Source organism: Myripristis murdjan, chromosome 20 (assembly GCF_902150065.1).
Source record: "Myripristis murdjan chromosome 20, fMyrMur1.1, whole genome shotgun sequence".
In the NCBI taxonomy this organism is placed as follows: Eukaryota; Metazoa; Chordata; class Actinopteri; order Holocentriformes; family Holocentridae; genus Myripristis; species Myripristis murdjan.
The window spans coordinates 10064721-10089558 of record NC_043999.1 but is presented as its reverse complement, the minus strand read 5'-3'; the positions used below and the strand labels follow the sequence as shown (position 1 = coordinate 10089558).

The 24838-nt window shown below is 41.9% G+C and overlaps 2 protein-coding genes across 4 annotated transcripts in view; both read right to left on the bottom strand.

The window, feature by feature from the left end:
- Positions 1-1375: 1375 nt before the first annotated feature.
- On the bottom strand, positions 1376-18970 carry topbp1 (DNA topoisomerase II binding protein 1). The gene is made up of 28 exons (XM_030079604.1): positions 18521-18970; positions 18248-18341; positions 18014-18148; positions 17753-17896; positions 16714-16895; positions 16124-16317; positions 15687-15863; positions 15345-15511; positions 15097-15260; positions 14521-14774; positions 13756-14090; positions 12347-12519; positions 11573-11784; positions 11079-11395; positions 10699-10881; positions 8763-8878; positions 8511-8634; positions 7535-7693; positions 6874-6970; positions 6577-6778; positions 5912-6144; positions 5585-5727; positions 5124-5220; positions 4171-4334; positions 3162-3290; positions 2907-2996; positions 2114-2275; positions 1376-1628 (listed from the first exon to the last, which is right to left on the bottom strand). Exons 2-28 carry the CDS (start codon positions 18332-18334, stop codon positions 1500-1502), a joined length of 4569 nt encoding a protein of 1522 aa, XP_029935464.1. The 5' UTR covers positions 18335-18341; positions 18521-18970; the 3' UTR covers positions 1376-1499.
- Positions 18971-20589: 1619 nt separating this feature from the next.
- Positions 20590-24838, bottom strand: part of dnajc13 (DnaJ heat shock protein family (Hsp40) member C13) — a 36751-nt gene continuing 32502 nt past the window's right edge. For 2 of the 3 annotated variants that reach the window (XM_030079083.1, XM_030079084.1), the window contains exons 49-56: positions 24666-24835; positions 24522-24564; positions 24248-24421; positions 23935-24114; positions 23478-23618; positions 23243-23386; positions 23032-23131; positions 20590-21820 (exon numbers count right to left, since the gene is read on the bottom strand). In XM_030079083.1, coding sequence (XP_029934943.1) covers positions 21723-21820; positions 23032-23131; positions 23243-23386; positions 23478-23618; positions 23935-24114; positions 24248-24421; positions 24522-24564; positions 24666-24835 — 1050 coding nt within the window. In that variant the 3' untranslated portion in view covers positions 20590-21722. Of the gene's footprint in view, positions 21821-22671; positions 22777-23031; positions 23132-23242; positions 23387-23477; positions 23619-23934; positions 24115-24247; positions 24422-24521; positions 24565-24665; positions 24836-24838 lie in introns of all 3 variants that reach the window. The other variant, XM_030079085.1, reaches the window with a different exon arrangement.

The window sequence follows — 24838 nt, the reverse complement described above, 5'->3', positions numbered from 1 at the left end:
GCTCAGCGCCACAGGTATAGGTGTTGTAGCAATAGTGCAGCATGTTTCTTGGTGGAAAAAGGTTGTATTTTAAGCTGTTTCCCATCAGAAATAGTGGTTAAGGATGTAGGAATCAATTAATCCCTTTTTGAGACCTATAAAGGCCCGGTTAATGGGACCACTATTGTATAATTTAGAGAAAATGAACTTTCTCAGACCCTCAAATAGGTGCACATTAGATTATGGACCTCCACTGGCAATTGGCAAAGTTCTTTGTTTTTCAGCAACCTCCACAGAGAGGATTTTTCTTATGATTTACTATCTGATTCACTGGTCCAAATCACCTTTCCTCCATTCCCCTGCAAGGAGAAATCCTCCTCCCCTAATCCCACAGAATTCAAACAGCAGTTCAACCCTGAAATCTTTCGTGAGGCCGAGGCCGCCCGGCTGGTCCAGCTATTACAAGGTTAAAACCACTTAGCCCTCCATATGGGTGGCAACAGGGACCTCTGACCTTGGCTGGCACTCTGGCATCAGCAGCACAGGCCTAAATCAACATCGGATAAACAAAATCTGGTGTTTACAGCACAGGGAGATAAACAGTCCATACTAGCTGCTCATAATCCCATAGCAGGAAGGAACACACCCGGCTGACTCAGCTTCAAAATGTTTAACTGGAATTTTATCAAATGATTTCCAGCAACTGGATGACTTCTGGGCTCTGGTTTTTAAATTGAACACGTTAAGTGGAAGGTCAACCAGGGACATGGAGCTGCTAGTTAAGTTTCCTACCGGGTAACATTGTCATAATGAATGCAGAGGCAGGATGGATTTGTAAAACCCACATAATATGCAGCACAATGAAGCCATAATCACAGCGATTAATCATGATCATGTTGACTCAGAGAGGGGAGGGGCTGCAGGGAAGCATATGCAATCAGGTGTAGGAAAAACAGCAGCTTGGTGCAGCTCCCATCCTAATGAAAGAAGATACGAGATGGCACATATTTGACAGATAATATACTTTCCTTTATAAGAATACAGCAAATAGCCTGGGTTAGGGTTAGCTCTGATATGGATATACTGTAAATAAATATGCAAGTACTCTCTTATGTTTTGGTATATCTAGTCTCTGAAGAAATACAATGTCAGAGTATCACTTTCTGATGGTGATGCTGAGCGGAACCATACCAATTACACACCTGGGTCATACACTGCACATACACTGCCCTCTATAGGCCAATCTGTATCAATGCAGCTATTACAAAAAGTGACTCAACATTTTGACTCACTTGGCTGCAGATGTTCGTGGAGTGCTCTCAAACACAGCTGCAGTTTCCGAGTATAGCAGCAGCAACTGTATGGCTCTTGTAGAAAAATATCTTAATAGCATGGCCAATGTGTTACATTCATTTTATTTTCATACAAGAAATAAAAAATCTTATGTACAAAGCGTTTTCACAATATTATAATTACAGAGGAAATACGATGTCAACATTTTATGGATTTATGGGTGTTTTTCATTTCAGGCGGGTCTTTTTCAGCTTGGAGGTGTCTGCTGCAGCCTTGCGTTTGCGAGACGGGGTGCCTGGATTTTCCTCCGAGGCAGTCTCAGTCAGGTAATAAAGTTTGATGGGTGGCGTTGGCTCCTGGAGGGGAGAAAAACACAGCAGACTCACTACAAAAAAAAAAAAAATACAGAACAACAAAATGCAACTCACAAAATTTTTATCTAGTACTGAATCTTCAAAACTCATTAAAACAAGTGGAAAACTCTGCCAAGAGGCTGACACAGTTCCACTTGCTTCAAACGCGATTTAAGTTGTTTCAAGAAGTTTCTTTAATCAAGTCACTTTTTGTGCTTGTGCAGTGATGTGACGTCCTTCAAGATGCTGAAACAAGTGAAACTGCACTGAAAATACTTGATATCTCACCCATTAGCAGATTTTCTTAATCGCTTTAATACATGACACCTTTTTCCCCTATTCAGTTCTCACTATGTAAGTTCACTTTGAGCATGTGAACAGCTTTTTGTATTATAGCAATTTTATGTTACAATTTGTGAAACATTACAAAGAAATGTTGTGCATCATTCTGATAATGCTAGCAGTATCCCATGAGAAACCCGGCTAACCTCCATGAGGTAGTCTGCGATGTACTCTGGTTTCAGGCATGTGACTCCCTGAGCGGCAGCCTCTGATACATCGACCCGGAAGTCACCAGGCTTCAGACGATTGAAGTCTGCAAACAGGTGAGTGGCCTCTTTGTACAAGGATGGAGAGGGACTGGGCAGGACCTGGGGATAAATTAGCCTGCATTAAGCTGAGCAGTGGGAGCAGGCTTGACACGTTTTCTTTTGGCAGGATTGTGTATAACGTGGTGTGACGAACAAAGAAAAACAATACATGTGTGTCTCCATGCATTAATGAACAGGTGTGAGAGCAAATTGGAGATAAAGGTAATGTGACAAGTGTAGTGCAGTCACCTTTTTGTTTGTGTCAGTTCTTACCTTCAATGTCTATAGTTTAATTACTCCTGTCTGATACTGACCTGAACACTGGATCAGGAACATAAAGGTGTAAGGGATGTGCACTCAATGATAATGTTTTTTTTTTTTTTTGTTGTTGTTGTTTTTTTAACATGTTTTTCCACAGCGAAATAAGCCAAGTCCATTGAGCCTCAGGTAAAAATAAACTTCCCTTAGTAAAAAATTAAACTTTGCTTTAAATTTGAAAACTACTGCGCCGATACCGCACTTTTAATTCTTTTCTAAACTAATGGCACTAACATACCTTAACATGGACTTACTGACTTTAAGGACAAGCTCTGGCACGGTGCGATGAAAGACATTTAGTTACTACAACTAACAGCCCTTCCATTTGGAAACGAAGATGGTATTGGATACGGCACAATAAATAAATATCAACCTTCGCTCCACCAGACTGCAGCAACCGCCTGAATCCTGCCTCTCTGTTCTGGTCGATGTTCAGCATGACAGTCCATCCGCTGAAGGCTCCCTGAGGACGACGAAACAACGGCTTGTTTAGAGAGAACAAATGATTAATACTCTGAAAAATCAATATGAAAAGGAAGTAGAAAATGCTGTACAATACCAATACTGTAGTCACTGAGATTCAACTCTCTGACTGTTGTGTACGAAGTGTGTATGAGAGTGTGTGTACCTCCTGTTCCGAGCGGCCTTGCAGGGTTTTTCTCCAGCGCATGGCGGCTAATGCCAGTCTCTTCTGCTGGGCGGTGATGGAGGGCAGGGCGTCCAGGATGGAACTGCTGCCCCACTCGTAGTCATCCTCCTGACACACACACATACACACACACACATGATCCAGTGCACTTGAGCCACAAAGGTTTTCTCATTCAGGATGGGAAATGAACACCTGCCACCAAATCCTAATGTCATTGGCTGAAAACTGATTTTCCTGTTTTAACTTAACTCACGAGATCCTGTGAATTCAGAAAAATTCTACAACCCTTGAGATTATGAAAACCTTTTCAACCCCACTGGATAAAATGAAAATTATATGGTTATGAAGCTAAAAACAAGGCTTATTTTCTAAGAAGGTTTTCACATGATAACAGCAACATGCTTGGATGTTTCTGGTTAAAAAGTCTGTCTACTCTCCCAGTTACTTTGGAAGGTGTGCAGCCTTCATTTGCATGTTTAGTTTTAATCTAAACGTTAATAATAGCTTACTGGCAAATCATAAATGACTCAGGATATGGGGGATTTGCCACTCATTGTGGCCAATGGACAAGAAAATGTGATTTTCAATGACCTTTTAATTCTACATGGAAGTAAGTTTAAAAATCAAAAGAAACAAAACTGGAAACAGCTGAGTGGGAAGTATAGGATGACTTTAAGAGGGAAGTATAGGAAAAGGGAGAACAGGAAATCAATTCCTGAGTGACATGAAAACCAACTTTGCAGATTAATGAAGCACATATGAGATAAAAAAAAATGCTCTACCCACTGTACTCCTAACCTTCTTCTTAATTATTATAAAAGTGGCACAGAAAAACCTGTAATTGCATGGTAAAATTGTGAATTGATAACCAAGGTATTTAAGTTACTCTTTTCAGTACCTTACACTTAAATATTTTTTAAGAATTGTTCAGTCTCCATGACAACCTGTGGGTAAGTCCTGTTCTTATGATAGACAGCTGTCTGCTGACCTGGATGAAGTGACCCACGGAGCGACAGGCCTCCAAGTAGGAGCGGTGGAGGATCCACTTGCCGGCGGCCATTGCTGCCAGGTACTTCTCGTTACGCAGCGGGCTTCCTACGATGATGTGGGAGCAGGTCGGATCAAAAGACTGCTTGTCCAGGACAATGCCCCCTGAAATACACACAGAAAGATTGAAAATTACACAGAAGATATCATCATAAACTGATGTGAAATGGTGAATACACCGCTGATGGGAAAATGATTCAAGTCCACTGCTACAGTGAAAGGTTACAGGTTAGATTCCCTTAACAGCCATATGTCTTGTCAAAGTGTCCTTAAGCAAAACATCAACCCCTACCTGCTGACTCACTGATAAGCTGCTGTGGATAAAACATAATCCTTCCATCTTTCATGAAATAACAGAGAAAAAAAGGCAAAAAAACAAACAAACAAAAAACCCACCAACAACCTGGAAAACATTTGCTTGTAGGTGACCGGTTTATGTAATCTATCGTTCCCCTTTTCAAGACATTTCTATTGTTTGTAAATGATACATGTGATAGAGCAAACTATATGAGTATAAATACTGATTTCACTTAAGTGCTGCTGTATTTGAAGCTTGTCATCATCTTATTTACACTGAAGGACCAACAAGGATCATATTGGGAGATAATCTTGACTAATGGTTTAACATATTCCTGCCACTGTATGATTTTTTTCAGGTACATGTTATCACCAGTAGTCAGCTTGTATTGCATGTAGTGCAATAAGTAAATCATTACCGACACTGGGCCTGCAATATTCCTGGCAGAGGAAATCGTTCCAAATCCCAGTAGCAGAGCCTCTTTCTGAATCATCAGAAATTAAATTCTCTTATTGCCAGTCTGTGATATGTTGCCCTTTCTCTGCAGCGTGATGAAACCCTGTGCTGTTGCAGCTCTAATTAGAGGGGAGACTCACCCAGCTGCTCTATGAGGTGACTGTAATCAATGCGTTCCTGAGGGCTGAGGGAGGACAGCTGGAATCGCGGTGGCTCCTTTTCTTCCTTGCTTTCCTCCTGCGGGGAAAGAAACAACCTTTTATCATCAGCAGCTCGTTTGAAATAAGAACTGAAGCAGTGAAACAGAGGTTACTGGGTTTGTATTGCAAATGTAGCTCTGCGCATTACAAATTATGTAGCTGCGTTTGCACACATTTGTAGTTGTGCATGTTAATAGAGAGAACAGGCTATTATTAGCTGCTGAGGTGCCAGCCACAGCAAAACAGAACACAGCAGAAGCTTAATGCTCAAATTATCTGGTCATTAAATCAGAATGTAATGTAACAAAATCATGCCTTTATCATTGCCCCTGACAATTACCTGCATAACGGTTATGAGAATACAACATTTTCGTGTAAGTTCATTTTAAGTGCATGCTCACCTGTGGCCCAGGTGCTACCAGAGGGTTGGCAAGGGGGAAGGCTATGGTGGGGGCTTTGGGAGTGAGGATATCATTTTCGGGCTCCTCTGCTGGAGGGGTCATGATCCTCTGGCCCATATGCTGGTCGATGACATCACAAGCCGCTGGGGGTGGGAAGTGGATAGAGGGAAAAATGCCAACATCAAAGTAAAACGTTATAGGTTTTTAACAAAAAGGTTATGCCAATTTTATACTTGATTTATGTTTATGTTGACTTTACTACATTAAAAAAGAGACTTGAATAAATATACAAGGCTGACAATACACTGCAGATTCTTGATCTCTTACCCATTTCCACCAGCTCAGAGTCCGTCATGGAGTCTCTTAGCTGAGGGGCGTTTTCTGATTCTGTGGTGGGAGGTGGGATTGTGAGGGGCTCCGAGTGCTGTGAGGGGCTGCCGGGCCACTGTAAGTTGTCGGCCAGCTTGGCTCTCTCCTCCCTCGCTGTCGGGTCATCCCAGACTATCTGTTCACTCTGGGACGGCTCCGTGTTTAGGTCCATGGCTGCTTCTCTGGACACCCTGGAAGTAGAGGAGAATGATTAGTTGGATTTAAATTGAACTGGAAGAGTGTGAGGCCAAGGAAACAAATTCTCTTGTGTAATAAATCCAACTCTTTAAATTTCTCTTAATTTTAACATTTTTTATCCAGAGAAAAGCAACTGAGCACCCCTCTTTTTGCACAACAACCTGATAAACATTCATAGACTTCGATATCAAGACACCGGGGAGCTGCCCTGTCTTCAGTCGTCTTTTTTATATGCTTTTGTCACCAAGATTTTGCCAGCTGCTCTAAGAGTTCGACAGTGACTTTCCACTCAGCAGAAGCTGGCTGCTCTATAATCTAGGCTCCTGCCACACCACTAATAGTTTACAGTTTGCTTTGACACGTTCTATGTTTAAGATTATTACAGTTTGACCATAAAGGTAACTGCCGGTTCACTCCCTGCTCACCTCAGAGCTTCTAGAGTGCGTCTACTCCCACTGCGTCCAACCCGAGACCCATCAGGGGTGTTGGGGCGTGAGTCAGCCCCTCCCGAGCCCAGCCTGAGGAGCCTTGCTGAGGCACGCCTCCCTGTGGTCAGCTTGGTGGCTGACATGATCTCCTGAAGCTGTCTCTGCAGGTTTTCTCTCATTTCCAGAGTTTCTGACAGATCTAAATCAAAAGCAAGCAAATAAATCACTGCTTTATTTAGAGATGTGCAAAAGCTATCTGGAATTAATTAAGGTAGCTGTGCAAATGTGTCCGACCTGTCCTTTCTGTTGTGTCTTGCACTTCTTCTTGATCTGCCTCTCCATCATTTACACAGCGGGAGGTTGTGCCGTCTTCTGTGGCATTGTGCTCAGACTGATAAAAGAGACAGAAAACAAAAAAGGGACCCCCCACCAGGAACCCCTTTATTAGCTAAAATCAGAAAATGGATGCACATGTAAAGCACTTATTGTGCCTCCTGCTGTTGCTAAGCCACAACTGAAAGCACATTTGAGGCACTGCCTCTCCACTGGACTTCTAGCACTCAGTGTTCTGATGATTAAAAATAGACTTATGCTCAGAGCAGTCAGGAACATTCAAGAGCACGTCAACATGAGGTTCCCTATAGAGACAGAGTGTATGATGTCTGTTTTACAGCAACTAATGTGGTAATTAAATGTGAGATAATACTTCCCTTTTCTCTTGCCCTCCACAGGTTCATCTACAGAACAGTTGCTAAAGCTTGTAGAGTCGATTATTTTGCTCATTAACACTTCAGCAGCGTAGCTATTTGCCAGTATAGGGGCTTGAACCCCAGCGCTCTTATTAAAGGGCAAAGTTTCTTTTCATTACACCATCATGCCGCCTTAAAGACCTCCATCTTGACCGTGCAAACACAGCAGATTCAAAAACAGAGGTGAACAACTTGTCAAAGCACACCTTGTTGTCCTGAGTCTCGCTCGTGTCTTTGAGTTGGGTGCGTGTGAAAGGCGGGGACCTCTGGGAGCTGTCCGGCACCTGGCTGAGGGTCAGGCTCATCTTCGGGTTGTAGGTGAACGGATACAGAGACTCCGAGACATGCCTCTGCTCCGTAGCACACTGCACAATTCAGCACTGGTTGTTAGTGCATACAATTCATGCCCATACATCAATGTGCATTAGAGTTGTCACAAGAATTAAGTGAATGAAACCATTATGAGAGGAAACTTGTGACTGAAACTCCCATTTGTCTCCAAAATTAGCATATCAAAGCTGTGTGTGATTAGCTATTCTGCTACTGTTGATGGGATGCTAATTTTGTCTCCCAGATGATGTCTGCTATGTGAATACTGAATGCTAATAGGAAAGACAAAGCTGGTTCTACTACCATGACACAGAGGTCCCAGATTAAATCAAAAGTATCTTAATTCATTTTATGCATCAAAATCTTCTTGAAGACAAAATAACTTTACAAGCTTATGTAAGTAATATCAACGAAACGCTGCCTAATTTCAAGAGACAGCCTTCTCTGTTCATAACACGCTTTGATTTAAAGTTGTACAAAAGGAAAAACATTTGCTGAGCAGCAACTGATTTTCATTCACTGCATGCAGATGTCTTCTATACACCACTTGAAATGAAACAACCCTTTGGATTTTTTTGAGTATTGTGATCACCTACAATCAGAGCCAGAATATGATTAAATTACATCAACCCTGTCATTATTGATAACAGAAAAATGTACAATATCAAATCTTATTTTCTTTCAAACTAAGGTAGTGTTGAATGTTTTCAATTAATTTAAAATGAAGAGTGTCACCTCTACTGCTGGCAGTGTAAGAGACTAAAATGTTCCACGTCTGCTTATGCAGTTCACTACAGAGTAACAGTAGAGCCAGAGCTTGGGTTACGATTATATTTGATACCAGGAACCTACAGCCTGTAGCCAGTGCTGGGACACCACATGTAGCCCTCTCTCCTTCACGCCTCTGTACTCCCGTGTGTTGTCTCCAACACGTCCCTGGTAGATGTAGTGAGTCACCGTGTTATCACAGGTCCACCTTAACAAAGTTGAGAGAGACACAATGTGTACTTGTTAACAAATGGAGGCTAGAGACTCCAATCGTCTTTTATTAACTTGCATCCATAGTCATTTACAGTTGACTTAAGTTGAAAATGTACTGAATACCTGAAGTCTGCGCCGAGCGAGGCAGCAATGGCGTTTAGTTCGCCCTGCATTTTGACCAGCTTCTTTCCCACGCAGATCACAACACCAGCCAGGGGACCAGCTTCCTTTTCTGGGACCTATACCCACAAAATTACAAATCCTTTTATTCATATGTCAAGTGATATATGTAATAGTCTATTTAATCATATGCCTACTTTCCCTGTGCACTAAATATGAGAGGCTCCGACATGGCTCCCTGTGTGCCAGTATGTATTTATGTAAATGTGCAATTATACAGCAATACAGTCATTCCGATTCTCAGTGTTTCCCTCAACATACAAAGTGGTGTGCTGCCAACCACTAAATATGGGAAATTTGTGCAGAGTATCATTAATTATTTTTAAATCATTGGTCTAAAATTTATATCATGCAAATTTAGGGTTGCCAGATGTCCCAAAAAATGATTCTGTTCCATAATGGGAAGGTTATGCTGTGTCTGGACCACAAGCATCACATCAGCTTTAAGCTCACAATGCATCATTCACGTGAGACTGAAGCGACTGTCCAGTTCTGCTGCGTTGCCGCACGCATTTCAAAGCATAAACCGAGCAGCAAAGGAGCAGCCAGTCTTTCTGTGCAGAGCAGAGTTCTCAAAGTCAGCCTGAACCTGAAGGGATGCATCGGGTTCATTAAAAAATCCTCAAGTTGCTTTAGGCTATACCTCTATCTGCATGTGTTTAGCTTCCTTCTGTGGTGCAGAGACTGTGTGGGATACACTCTCTTTTACTTCTCTCTCTGTGTCTCCAATGGCCATCGACCGGCTGTGCAGTGTGTGTGTGTGTGTGTGTGTGTTTGTGTCATGTGTAATGATGGCCTTTGACCATGCTTAAAGGTGCAATTATTTCTAGACAGTGCTATTTCCTTTCAATATTGTATTAGTTGCGATGTTATCCTTTCTCCCACTCTGCACCAAGTATTGAGCAGGTCAGTAACATTACCAGTCTGTGGTGCCTGGCGGTGTCTCCTCTGTCCCAGTCTATCCTCTTATATTATCTACCTACTATCAGGACATAGTACTGTATGTTGTAGTAAACCCAAGAAGTATGAAATACCAAATAGCCAATAGGTTGCCAAATGTAGATAAATAAACTAAGTCAGTGGCTTTTCTGTGGGTATCAACAATGAATTTAGGGGATGGCAATGGGTATTGCATTTTTATGTTACTATACCAGAAATTTACCTAATACTCTTAGGTAAATTGTCTATCAATGAGTGAGCTGGGGAGTATTCCTGAGAGCAGGATTGAAAAGTCAGCCAGATAACTGTGAAAAAGCTTTTGCTATATCCTGGCTACAGTCAGTTGAATCCATAAAACAAAACTTGAATGTTAGGCTCAGGAATATGATTCAGTTATCCATGTTGATGTTTGCTAATAAACAAAATTTCTGAGGATATTGTGTAACACTTTTTGAAGTCCCCATGAAATGAGCTCACTGACATCTTCTTTCTATAAAACAGAATATCTTAAATAGTGACATCATCCTGCAATAGTGGGTGTTCATTAAAATATCAACCAATAAAACTGACAAATCTTAAACATCCTCTCTTATCCACACACTTCTTCAAATAAAATTGTGTTTCTCTCCCAAACTGATATCCTATTGCTTTGCACTTGAGAATTATCCTTCCTTGCACTATGTCCCACCCAAACATCCTGTTTCAATAGGAACTACATAAAATCAAGAAAGTAAGAGTCCATTTCATGGGGTTTTTAGGACGCACTCACACTGGGCCCAGGTGCTCTGTATCGTTCTGAAGCACGAATGCACCCTTAAACATTAATTGTGCTTTGTGCAATACTCCTCAAATCGGAGTTAGGCTGTGACAGGGATCTAAACCACTAACCACCAGGCCACCCTGCTGTGTCTTTCTATGATTTTTTTGTGTGTTCACCAACCTGCTCATTTGTCCTGCTGAACTGGGGGCTAGCAGTAAGCGCCTGCATTTCTGAGGTGTGGGCACGGGTGCTGTTGGCCAGAGCCACCTGCAGGTTCCTGTTGATGACATCAGTCAGCGGAGTCTCCACCTTCTCTCCTGGCTTGGCCCTTCCCCCTGGAGTCTCCAACGCTCCTAGTGCATCCTAAACAAAAGGGACAATATAAGTGTAAAACGGTAACTGTCCGACATCTGTGAACAGCAGTGCAAAATATACTGCTACAAGCTTAAAAGACATGACAAAATCAATATCTAACGCCAAAAGAGGTAAAAACCCAGCACTAGATTGAAGATTAAGTCCTGCAGTTTCACTGTTTAAACCAAGAGCTCGTTGAGTCCAACCTTGATATTGAAAGAGGGCCTGAAGAGCTGGTCTCTGCTGAGGAAGCGAGAGGGAGTGTCCAGCTGCAGGGAGGGCTCCTTCTGAAGAGGGTTCCTCCTGCTGCCCTCCTGGCCTTGTCGTGGGGTGCTGGGGTTCTCTTTGGGCTTCATCTGGTCCAACACAGAGCGGAATACTTTGCTCTGGAATCGACCTACATCCAGAGGGGTGACGGCCTTGCCGCTCTGGGGACCCAGCAGGGGGATCTCTGGGGAGGAATTCGCTGGAGGAGGCATGTTTGGTTTCTGGGAACCACCGACAAAACTTTCATCGTCCCTCTCTGTGGAACAAGGAAATAAAGTCATTCTGTCAGCACAGAAAGCCATGCTATAGCTGACAAAGGTTTACTTTATTTGCACCAACGAGTTATACAAACTAACATTATCCAACAATTTCTAAATCCAGACCATGTAAATCAAATTTACATCTACCAAAGGCTCAGGTGCATCATTCTAACCTGGTGAAGGTGGAAGGTCAACAAGAAAACGCTCTTCCTCTGCTTTCTGGCCTGTCCTAGCAGATTCTAGTATCCAGCGCATGGTGACAGCTGGCAGCCCCCATTTCTTGGCTGCTTGGTACTTGGTGCCTTCTGGGCTCTGCAGCACCAGGTGAGTGCTGGCCAGCATGCCTTTCTTCTGATTAGCCATGCGCACAAAGTAATCTTGGACACTGCAGGAGAGAGGGAAGGAGAGATATAGACAGAAGCCAGGTCACTCACAATGGTCAGGCCAGCTGAGGGTGGATGTACACTGTGCAGGAAATTAATTTATGTTAGGTAATGACTCCAACCAAGAGCCTCCTTTTCATTCCCAAGAAGGAACATTGACTCTCCCCTGTGTACTCTGGCCTTCCTGCTCAAAACAAATGTAGCATTAATCATCTATACATTATGAAATGCATAATATTACTTCTAGTACTGCAACTAAACCCCTCTCTGCTTATACTGTGCGCTCAAACCATTCCAGTATGGAAAAAATAAAAACAAAAATCATACTGTCAACTGTAAAAAACAAAGTAAGCACAAACAAAATACTTTCAAAAAGGAGTCACTCTTAAACTCCAGCAACTACTGGAATTTATCTTAATGAACCCAAATGTCAGTCAAAATGACCCCTTCCCACACATACATTTTGAAAAAAGTGAGACTTTGCTCCAGCTCATAATGTTTATACCCCTAGTCTGTAAGTAAAACAGCATGTGCATGTGCATTCAGACAGCAAGGTAGGCGTACTTGGCTCCAAGGTGCTTGGCCAGCTCCACTAGGGACTCCCGCTCTGCTCCAGTGAACTGGCTGACAGAGAGGACACAGTCCTTGAGTGGAAAGCGGCCCTCCATCACAGGAACAGGGGTGAACAAGGGGTTGGAAGAAAGCTGCAGAACAGACTCCTTTTCCACACACATGGCCTGGACAGAAAAAAGGAGAAAAACATGACTAGAAGATATGAAAATTACACAGCAGTCTTATACCAAACCACAACATCATCAGAAAACAACTGATGAGCTTCAAGATACATTTCTACTGAAAGAAATATGTAGATGTGTAGAAAATGCAGTAGCAGGTTCTTATGAGAAAGTGATACAAAAATCAAAAGAAAGAGGATCCTGCTTGCACAGCATCAGCATTTATTCATCATTATGATATTTCAGTCCTCTAGACATTTGTATACAGACAAACTGAACAAAGACGATCTTAAAGACCCCCATGAAATGGACTCTTACTTTCTTTTATGAATTTCTTGTTCAAACAGGATGTTTGGGCGGGACATAGTGCAGGGAAGGATCATTCACAAGTGCAAAACAATGGAATATCAGTTTTGGATGGAAACACAATTTTATTTGAAAGGAAAGGTGGGTGAGAGAAGATTTTTGAAGTATTTATTGTCTGAAATTTTAATTTACACCCACTAGAGTAGGATGATATCACTATTTAAGATACTCTGTTTTAAAGGAAGTAGAAGTCATGTGCGGTCATTTCATGGGGACTTTAAACAGACAATGCTCCACCCATGCTGTATGCCAAATGTTGGAAATCTTTCACAGAAGGGTCACTCAATAATTAATATTTCATGGATAAAAATATTCCTCATATTCGTCACTAGTAAAAGTACAATAACACAACCAGATGCAAACATATACAGTGTTAATATTTACAAGAGTTATACTTTTTGCATGAAAAACATTTTCATTGCAGCTTTCACAAGTCAAACCTAACTGTGCCACTGTGAGAAGTGATATGAAGTGATATTGTGCATCAAGAGTGATAGTCCATGACTTCTCACAATAACACAATTATGTATGATGTATGAAAGCTGTAAGGCTGATGTAATCTGGTGAAGATAAAGAGGGACTGGAGCGTCACTATGATGAATAGACGGTGATGCTAGGCAGGAGCAGTGTGTGGAGTCATCTTTAATTTGATTTATCCCACAGGGAAATTTAATTGTCACAGCAGGAATAAAGTTGAGACAGCAGGCAACACGACAAAGCGCTTAAATAAAACATATAAAATAAAATGCTATGTTTGCTGCCTTTTACAATCACCTGACCTCTTGACATATCAACATGTGACAGAGAAATCACAATAAATGCTGTTGCCTTCCCTACATAGAGCAAAAGAATCAAACATGTCTGTGATCTTACCAGCCAGGTATCAGTGACCACTTCATCCACTGTTGCCTCCACCTCACAGCCCAACAGTGGGACCACGGCATAGTCTGCCACAGCTCGTGTTCGGCCCACAAGCACCCTGCCGGCGTTCTCTGTCACCAGCACAGAGAGCTGGGCCTCGGCCTCAGTGCCAAATCCCACCAACAGGAAACGCTTCCCTGCAAACAGGCCGGCCTCACTGACCTCCTGCAGGGTGGAGTACGGCTCGAGTTCACTGGTCTGATGTTGAGCCCAAGGCTCAGCCTGGGGCTCTGCAGCTGCACGGCTGGACCTCCTGCTGGTGCCCTCAGCCGGGGGAGGCATTTCAACTACAGGATTAAAAGGCAATGACATTAAATCAGTTGTTATATATAAATCTACAATCTAAAAAAGGCCAGATAATGCCAGACAAAAGTGTTTTTCAAATTCTGGACTCCCAAGCTGACTTTTATTGATTTTGCCCTCAAGTTCCTGATGTGAAGACATTTTGGTTTGTGTGAAATATGAAGTGATTTAGATGTCATACTTTATCAATGACAAATATTAAGATTCAAAGCAGTGAAATTTAAATGCAACTTTAAAATTATAACTTACATATTTTCTGTATTATATACGTGTAGTGAAATTAAATTATTAGTTATTTTGCTAAGAATGCCCTGGCCCTGAGGGCTCCCGGACCAAACTTTGCGTCCTTCAAACGTCTTGAACAATTTGTAAATGGAGAATAATATGCTTAACAACATGCCACTGCATACATACCCACTGTACGGTCATCATCCATGTACTGAGACAAGAGATCCTCCTCCGCTTTCTTGTGCCTGGGAGTGCTGGGGCTGGCAACAGGTGGAGCAGCTGAGCTCAAGCTGGGTCGGGACGAGGTGGTGTGGGGGGCGGGCATGGCTACAGCAGCTGGGGCCGGGGGCAGACATTCAGGGTGCAAGTAGCCAGCCTCGGCGAGCAGGCTGCCTCTGGTAAAGCTGTCAAGCAGCCACTGCACCGTCACTACATGAGGTCTGAGGAAAAAAACATGCACAGAGCTGTGACTTTTAGCACCTACATGCAATATCAGTGAGAACTCAATAATGTGACATGTAGTAAACTTGATAAACTGCAACTGATGTACACTCCACCCTATGCCTTTATTTCACTGTGTATACAGTGCTTTGCTCCTTCTGTTGTTCATTTTAATGTGTTTTTCTTACCAGTCAGAACAAACTATGATAGAGGGGAAAATCATAAAACTTAACTTTTTCCTGCAGGGTCAGTTAAAAAGTCTTAATGCTAAACACTGAAATGAGGTTTACAAATGGTTTGTACTACATCTGTTGTTCAAACCTGTGTGTGGCCTTGGACAGGAAGTTCTTGAGGTCTTGGTCTGGCTCACCCATGACCACATGAGTGAGCTCTTCACTGGGCTGGTTGAAGCGCAGGCCGCCTGCAGCGTTCACCAGGCGCCGCAGCTTCTCCAGTTTCTTTGCTGGCAGGCCACACAGGTACAACTGAAAAATAACACTTGTGAAACACAGCCTAAAATCTGTGCTTGTTTCACTACTTTACCATTACATTAAAAATTACATGCTTACCTTACAGCCATCCAGGATATCATCAGCAGGGCACACAGTGAGGTCCAGGCTATCCAGAGGGTCAGGAGCTTCCAGACGACTGAGGGTACCGTTGGTGAGGGCCGTGTCATTTATTGTCATACTGGCATTGACAGAAATGTGGCTCAAGCCCAACAGAGACGGACCCTCTGGAGTAGAAACACACAAACAACTCATTAATACAACATCCAGGTCCAAAGGTCCAACTCTGACATGTTTGATGAGGGATAAAACTGTTGAGCTCAACCTCTGTCACACTACCAAGCCAGAAGAGCAATGTCATTTAATAAACAAAAAGTCATGTAGTGCAGATCTGTGGCTCACCCTCCTTCTTGCTGGTCCCAGTGGGGGTGGAAGTGTGTGGTCGGCTTGGCTTGGCTGTGCTGCGCTCCACAGTGTAGCGGCTCTCGTCCTGACAGAAGCCCTTCTCTATGCTGTCAAACAGCCAATGCAGAGACACGCAGTACACATTCCACTTCCGTGCACACTCATACTTCTGACCTGCAACCAAATATAAATACTCAGAATTTAACTGGAAGCAATGTGGGCACCAATTGTGCAAATACCCTTAAAATGATTATTTTGTTTATTATGATATTGTCTGTTTTTGATTTCAGTGAGTGTTTTAAATGAAAGGAGATAAATTGAATGCTTAAACAATACATAATTAATTGTGGTGTCCTATCAATAATCAGGCTTGACAGAGATGAATTCCCATAAAAATAATGAGGGCATATGGGTTTGAGGTATTGGTGACTTGCCTGTTGGGTCGCTAACGATGAGGTGCGTACACTCGTTCATTTTGAGCTGACCAGAGTAGTTGGCTCCGTGTTGCTCGCACAGACGTTGCACCTCTTTCCGCTCTGCGGTGGACAGGCCAGTAACACAAACTGTACAGCCATATAACACAGGACACACGTACTCCTCCATGGGCAAATCTGTGTACCTGAAAAGGCTGAAGAAAACACAGAGGTACTGAGGAGACTGACGAGACACTGAGGAGCTTTATTTCAAAATGAAATATCTACATCTATATCTAAAAAGAGCCACCTAACTGACACCACAGAACTTCAAAATATGGTACAATTTCAATGATAGTGGGTAACTTGAGTCTTACACTGACAAAATAACACTTGGGTTGTCTATACTAATGACATAAAATGATAATCTCCAGGTAATGATTTTTTAATCCTAAAATGAATATGTACATTTGTCCAACAAAAGAATCACAAAAAATCTACAGTACATCTATGTAAACAAAAACGACATGCCCCTAACCAACCTGCTGTAATGGTGGTGGACAAACGGTGTCAGGCTGATGTCAAAACAGAAATGTCTGGGGTGTAAATACCTGTCCTGGGATTTCTCCCAGCATGCTTTGACCCATGAGGGCAGTAAGATGGGTTTTCCAAGGCTGGCAGCTACCAGGTATTTCTTGCTGCCCACCTCTCCTGCTATCAGGTGTGTGACAGACACATTAAGGTCAAGATACACACGTCCGCCCATCAGCTGCACCAAGTCCATCACCTCTGTCTATGGAGACACACACACACACACACACACACACACACACACACACACACACAGACAATGTTTACTTGTGAGAATATTCTACTAACTTAAGCTATTCCCTCGCCTTTAATCTTAAACACTAAGGGATCAGTTTAAGCTGTGTGAGGTTATGTTCCTGTAGCTTAATATGATGGGTTTTGTAATGAAAGCTGATTTCTGTTCAAATCACCAACAAGCCACTCTACACTTTGTGCATTACATCTTTAGGCAAGCTCTTCATATGTGCATGTCTCCATCACACAGCAAGTGAATGTTGTTGAAATGATGCCTTTCCCTATTCCTGTCAATCTGCTCTTGTGCTATTGAGACCCTGATGGCCACTTTTGAACAATCAATAACACTAACAATATATGGGAAGTCTGATGCAATCTGTGCTAAGTTGCCAAGATCATGACCGAGCAAATCCTTATTATCTCAAAGAGAGAACATTGTTATGAAGTCTGGCAAAAAACTCAAAATATAATACATATAAAAGTGCATTTACAAAACATAAAACATGCTTCTTTAAAATGCAGGTGAACATGTAAAAACTAGGCTATGTGGGATACAGTAAACACACCAGAGCTCATACAAAAGATTAAAAAACTTGCTATTATGAGTCTAAACCGAAGAACAAGAATGCAGTGGGTAAGAATAAGCAGCTAAATTTGTTGCCAGTAATATATACCAAACACCAGTGCAACTAATCTAACCCTAATATTTTCCTAAGTGAAGTCCATAAAATGACACACAAGTCATTTTAGTTACCACACAGAAGTGTGCCTTGCTGGATTACAGAGAATTCAATCTACAGTTAGTATCAGAGGCAGTGGACTGACCCGTGTAGGCTTGTCCAGGTTGGTGCAGGAGATGGTGACGTCGGCCATGGCCATGTTATAGACGGGCTTCTCTGCTTTGGGAACGCAGCGCTGCTGCTGCAGGCAGTACAAAACCACCAGTGGACTCACCAGTCTACAGCCAAGCTATACAAATACAAAACAACAAAGAGACAGTAAATAACAATTAACTTCTGTGACAACAATTCACCATTTTCTGTGGCATTCAGGATTCAGATTTCAGTGAATAGCAGTGAACCAGACCTTCTTGCAGTGGAGGAAAGCTGGCGTGGTGAAGTTACTGAAGACGAACAGAGACTTGTCTTTATGGTCCAGCTGTAAAACACTGTCCTCATCGATGGTCTTCAAATACTTCTCAGACTGCAGCTCCAAAATGGCCTGCATGAACAGAAACCAACAATCTTCGACATCCAAAAGGAGAAATCAAAATATGAATATAAACAAAACTTGTGTTGTCAGTCAGATAGTGACTCTTACATCATAGGCCTTCTGAGCATACTCAGTCTTTTGTCCTTTAGTTTCCACAAACTTCACAATGAAGCCCTCCCTCTCCTCTTTAGACATGGTGAACCTGTGAAAACACAACAAAGCTATGATGGCAGTCATATCACAGAGTGCACATTAACAAAAAACAAATACAAATACAAACCAATTTACATTTTAAAGCAAGGATAAGAAAATAAGAGCTGGCTATGTGCTTGTTCTTTTAGGCAGCGCCTTTTTAAAACAACTTAATCAACGTTAACTTACCTTTTCCTCGGTTGACTCAAAGTGACAGCAGGTTTAGACGCAGTAATATTAACCTCTGTGTTTTTAATCTGTCACTAACAGCTCCACGAACTAAACATGCCTAAATTGCTTAATAAGAATAACTATACATTGTCAACGAGTAGGCAATACTGAGATATTAAATAAAATATTAATGTAGTGTACATTTAGCAGCTAGCTTGTATACAACGTTACCGTTTAGCTTTCAAGCAACGAGCAGAAATACAGAGATGTTTCTAAGACCATAAGTTAGACACTCGCGTTATCACAGCCGAATACAATTTGTCACACAAATAAATATATATAACGCGTCATAATAAGTTATTTAAAGCTAATAGTTTAAAAGCAAAATCACAGCAGCAGCTTTGTTGTTATTCGCGCCAACGGCATGTCTTCCGGTGCTGCCTGCTATTGTGTCCGTCCGGACGCCAGTGCTCAGCAGCGGAACCAAGTGTTTAGTGCCTAGTGTATATTAAGATATAATAGTGTGTATTTTTATCTGTGCATTTAATGTGATGCTGCCATCCATTGTGCCATAATCCGGGGTGAATATTTCCTTAGAGGCTCATTTACAATATATTATTTTGTTATTATGTGTATTACAAAACTGAAAAAGAATAATTACACCATGTTTTGTAAAAGCTGCTTCAACCTTATGTGTTCCATCAACTAAGACCCTGTGTAAAGGCATACTGAACATCTCTGCATGAACATAAATAATCTAGACAGTGCTTTGGTTGGATTTTTATTGCCGTTTTAAAAATGTGAATATTGTATTTCCATTATGTCTTCTCAGATCAGTAGCTGTGCAACCAGGCTGCAGAGGTTTCTTATCAATATAGATGATCACAGACAGATCTCATCGATGCAGCTAACAACAATCACATTAATTCACAATCACAATCTCTTCTTGGACATTAAAGATCCAATCAAAATCTATCCAGAACATCACCAAAGTGCATGTTCACATGTTTCTCCATGTGAATAAATAAGTAAAATAAAAGTAATGTCAGAGAGAATTGTCAAATTATGGAATTTACAGAATGATTAAAAAAATTCTCTTTATATAAGTATGTAATGCCCCATTTTATTCTGTTAAGACAAGCACTGTAGATCAGTTATCACCAGTAGGTGTTGCAATAGGCCAAGCATGACTTTAAAATCCAAAATAAATTAATTGACAGAGAGCAAGTATCTGTGAAACACTGTTGGACCTGGGTAGACTTGTCCTGACATCCCTGCTTTACTAAGCATATTGCACTCTGTACAAGTGAGAGGAAGAAATTTATTTCTCTATAAAATCTTCAGCAATGTGTAAATTGCCATTACTAAGCAGATGTACTGCTGTAGTGATACCTCTTCCATGTTATAAAGATTGTATAAAAATGTGAAATAACAAAAAAAGCAGTTGTGAAAAGCTGGAAAGTTGAGACCAAATCATTTTTTGCAACACCTCTCACATATTATTATATTTTTTATTTAGGCCTTTGTATTCCCTTCACAACGTAGGCCATTGATAAATTGTTTCCTCTCACATATCCTTTCATCCAATTACTTCTACCGGGAGAGGAACCTAAATATGTCTTGATGAGCACACCCGACGATGGGGTTCACCTGAGAGAATGATGTTTTCCCAGTAACAAATACAAAACATTTTTTAATAAATATTTTGCTGCAGGAATAGCAGAAAACAAAATATAAATCTACTGATAAGTTTGTGTTACACTAAAACCCTCTGTTTAAATGGACTGAAAGTAATGATAGTGCTATATAGAAATAGAATCACAATCAATGCAATGTTCAATAAAATCTGATATTAAATTCTCTAAGAAGAAAGTCAAGTATTTCTGTTGGTGATTTGAAGCCAAATACCATGTGACTCTTCTCTTACAATGTCAACCATCACTTTAGTGGTTTCTTTACTCATTCTCTGTTTGTAAAAATAATATGTTCCTTCAAGTGTGAGTACTTGTTTTTGCACGACTGACGATGAACACAGCTCGCTCTTCTGAAATCTGTTACTTTGACAAACACAAATGCAAATACCAAAGAACACTGTGGGTTCCCTTTTATTCTTAAAATTTTATGTACAAGTGTGACTGATTTATTTATTTTTTAATGTACATTCAATATAGAAAGTTTATATACGTAATATTACATTGAACATTTCACAATTGCACTAGTCTTTCACATAGATTCATAATCAGAGTCAGTATCATTCCTCATATCTTAGCAGAAGCTAATTTCCGGTGGCAAAAGGTTATAATTCACCTATAAATATTCTAGTGCTTTTTGCATTCTGGGGGGGAAGGAAAATTACATAGAAAAAAAATGTTGAGGCAGAGAGGGCAGCCTTCAAATAGAGAGCAGAATGAAGAATGAATCGAGATCATTAGAGTGTGGAACAGAGACCGGGCACGGGGGGGAACAGATCTGTGTCAGCTTCATTAGGACCAGACTAGACCAGACAGACCAGACCAGACAAGAGGTCAGCCTCAGTCTAGGACTTCAAGTGATGAAGACAAATAATCCTCCACTATGTTCTGAGTTGCTGTTTTAACTGTTTTTTTTTTTTTTTTGCCTTTTCACAAAACAATCCAACATTATTAACTAGTAAAGGAAATGTTAATCTATGAGGATAGGTTCTACACAGGAGTCAAATATTCTGCTTGAGGCCAGTGATCTCAAACCAGGGGGTAGGAGCCTCAGTTAGACTGGAGTTAATGTTAAGCACAGCCAATCATGATGTGGCGGAGAGGCAGAAGATAAGAATGAAGGAGACTGGTTTAATTTATATAAAATAACCTCCAGTCTTCCAATGTCTTTATCCCACAAAAAAAAAAAAAAAAAAAAACAATCGAGTAAAAAATATATTCATACAAAAAGTAAACAATTTTTTGTGTCATTGGAAGAAACAAGAAAAGAAGCGCAAAAACAAAAAGAAATGTGGTCATCTTTTAAAACAATTAGAAAGTGTTTATGAAGACTTGAGTGCTGTCTGAAGGGGGGAGGAGAGTGATAACTGGAGGAGGTGTCGCGGACATTTTGGTGACAGTCAAGGATGGCCCGCTCTCCTTCGTCTCCCTCTCTCCATCCCCTCGTCTGGGAGCTGAACAGTCTCTCTGAGCTGCGGCTGTGAAGCTGCAGGGCAGTCTGGGTGCCTGAGCGTGACCTCGTGTGTCCGTCAGCCCAGGTCTCCAATGTCGTTGTCCACAGGGGGTGGGACGCTGGCCATTACCGTGGTGCCAGTTCCTGCTGTAAGGTAGCCTGCTACTCCTGGACCTGTGGGGAGGAAGGCATCGAGGCTAAGATGCAGGGAGAGGCGTGACCAGGCCGGTGGCATGTAATACTAGTGGTTCACTACTAGGAGGTCCTAAACTAAAACACAAACAAGTGTGCATGTGTATGCAGGGGAAATTACTACATTGGTATTGCTGAAGAAACAGTTGACATAAAATACAAGTTTTTTTTTCCCCTGGTGCAATTTATCCATCCACATAGTTCCTTTGTGATTTGGTGAGGTTTCCAGTCTGGCAGATATTGCTGTTGGATATTGTGGGTACTGTTATTTTGAGCTAAAACCCCTAAAAATTTACATTTACAGCTCTTTCCAAAAACAATGACTACGATACTTGGCATAATCCACAGCCCTCAGGACTGAAGAGATTTGAAGGGAACTACTTCTTGTCAAAGAACACTGGCAAAATGTATCTCTCCACCCCCACAGAGTACAATATCAGGGTAGAGAGATACAGTTTTCCGGTGTATCACTGTTTTTGCATAGAGCTGCTACAGTCAAGTTTCCCGCATGTACATTTTTGACACTTCTTGCCTTCCTGAGTTGTAGCAGACTGGAAATCTTGCCAAATCACACAGAGGAATTCTGCATGGAGAGATTGCACATGAGTAAATGGTAAGATATTTAATATTTTGAAGGAACTACTTCTTTAAATGTTAGTATGGTAGTGAGTTGGTGGAGGTGAACGTAGTGGATGTTTTTCTAAACTAAAAGGTGTAATTTTCTCACAATCAGCTTTGCAAAGATGGGGAGGTGGGAATGGAAGATGGACTGTGGGACAAAAATGGAGGTAAAGAGGCAAGGGGGTGGCGGTAGGAGCGAGGTCAGAGTCTACCTGCATCAGAGCAAGAGAGAGGAGGGCTTCGAGGGCCCAGCTCGGGTGTCTAGAGCCCACCTCGCAGTGGGCTACTGGCGGCCAGGAGAGAGGGAGTGGATACCCCTGAGGAGGAAATGTGGAGGAGAAACAGGAAGGGAAGGGCAGAGCCGGGAAGATACGGGAGGCGGAGAGAAAAAGGGTAGCAGCGTGTAAGAGAGGAACTAAGCAGAAGTGAGCAGTCAGCCATAAGGTTGTTTTTAGGAAAAAGCAAAGCAGTGAGATTTAACTGAGATTCAACGTCAGCACAGAGAGAGGCAATCAAGACTTGCTGTGATGTTGAGTGTGTAGCTGTGGGCCGATCCTGCAGTGATACTGTACCTGTCAGGTAGCCTGCAGTCTGAGACTCTGAGATGAAAAGGTCATGTTTCTGGTCTTTAAAGGCACTCCACACTGTGGACCTGGCTAGAATCTCATTCACCTGCAAAGCAGAGATTGTTAAGGTGGTTTTAAATTAGAAAAACAGTCAGTGAAGAGGAATTCTGATCAATTTAAAACCAACTGTTGTGATCAGCACTGCTACTGGCCATACCTGTTCTCCATACTGCAGACTGCGTGTCATGGATTTGAGAGCCTTTACTATCTGGGCCTTGGTGGCTGAAGGATTGTCTAATGTCTCCAAGCCTGTTCCTTCCAGCAGCTTCAAGAGGTATGGAACCAGCTCCACTCTTAGAGCCTGTGGAGTTCACAACAACATGCATCAGTTATCAATAAAAACATCAACACAAAAGCATCAAACTGTGTGAGAAAAACAAGCTACAGTTTACCTGGGCCACTAGGTCCGTCTGCTCTTTCTGGAACATGCGGTTGAGAGCTTCACAAGCCAATCCAGCCATGTCTGCCCTGACCTTCATTCCACTCATGAGAGGACCGATCGTCTCCAGAGAGGCCATGGAGCGTACACACAGCTGTCACACAAAACAGGATAGTGGTATGTTAATATGCATCACGTGGCAGTAAGAAGACAAATATAAAACATACATACAAGTATGTTATGTGATGTGATGCAACAGTGGGTCCACAACTGCATTAATGTGCCATCACATCTATATCACAAATTAAGTTTAGTTTTTTCAATTGTTTTTGTGATTGCTTAATGCAATTAAAAATCTCAAAAAGTGGCCCACATATTACTCAATTATTTCTCATTCTTTCAACATTTACATGGAAGTCATTTGATTCTTGTGTCATACTGCAGTTACACCACATGCTCTGCTACCTTACCTCATTGTCAGAGAGCACATGGATGAGGCGGATGGAGCTCTTGGGAATGGCGTTGTTCTTGTGGTTGAGTGCTGCGAGGATCCGGGGCAGGTGACCCAGAGGAGGAACCTGGTCAGCCAGCTGGCTCTGCGAGCTGAACAGACACACCGCTGCTGTGGTGACCGTCTCCAGAGCCTCACCCTGCGGGACATTGAAGGGGTTGGTAACAAGTTTTAAAGCTGATGTGACAAAATAGAATTAGGGGAAGTAACAAATATGCATGATCTTTGTTTCAGAACATTTAGCACCTCTGTGTCTCAGTGCGCTAACTCACATTGGGGTTGTTTTTCTCTAGCAGCTCCGTGAGCGTCTCCAGGAGAGACACCAGGAACTCTCGTGGCTTGCGTAGCACCCAGCCAGGTTGAGCAATAAAGATACGCAGGAAGACTCCACCCACTTCTAGCTCGCCTTGTCCTGCTCCATACGCCACAGTGAAATCCTCTGGCAACTGAAAAAAAAAAAAACATAAACAGAATTATAAGTCATATTCAACAATATGAAACACTGGATTAGTGTAGTCAGTGTTATCTATGCATTATTACACTTACTCTCCAGTTCACATCCGGATTATCCTTCTGCTGTTTAAAGTGTCTGGAAAAGATTGGGAAAAGTAAAGTAGAGGATATTAAGAATATTATTTCAGACAGTAATGATGTCAATGCTCATGTAATTCAATTTGGCTTGTCTCGTACTCAAGCATCATCTCTCGGACAGTGGTGGAGACCGTCTCCCTGGAGCTGTCATTCCAGATGAGCTCAGGGTTTTCATGTGTTCCCTCAAATATGTGCACCGCTGCCTCAGCATTGTCTCTCATGGCGTCCATAAACACAGCCGGGAGGAATCGAATCAGTGTCAGCCGCACCTG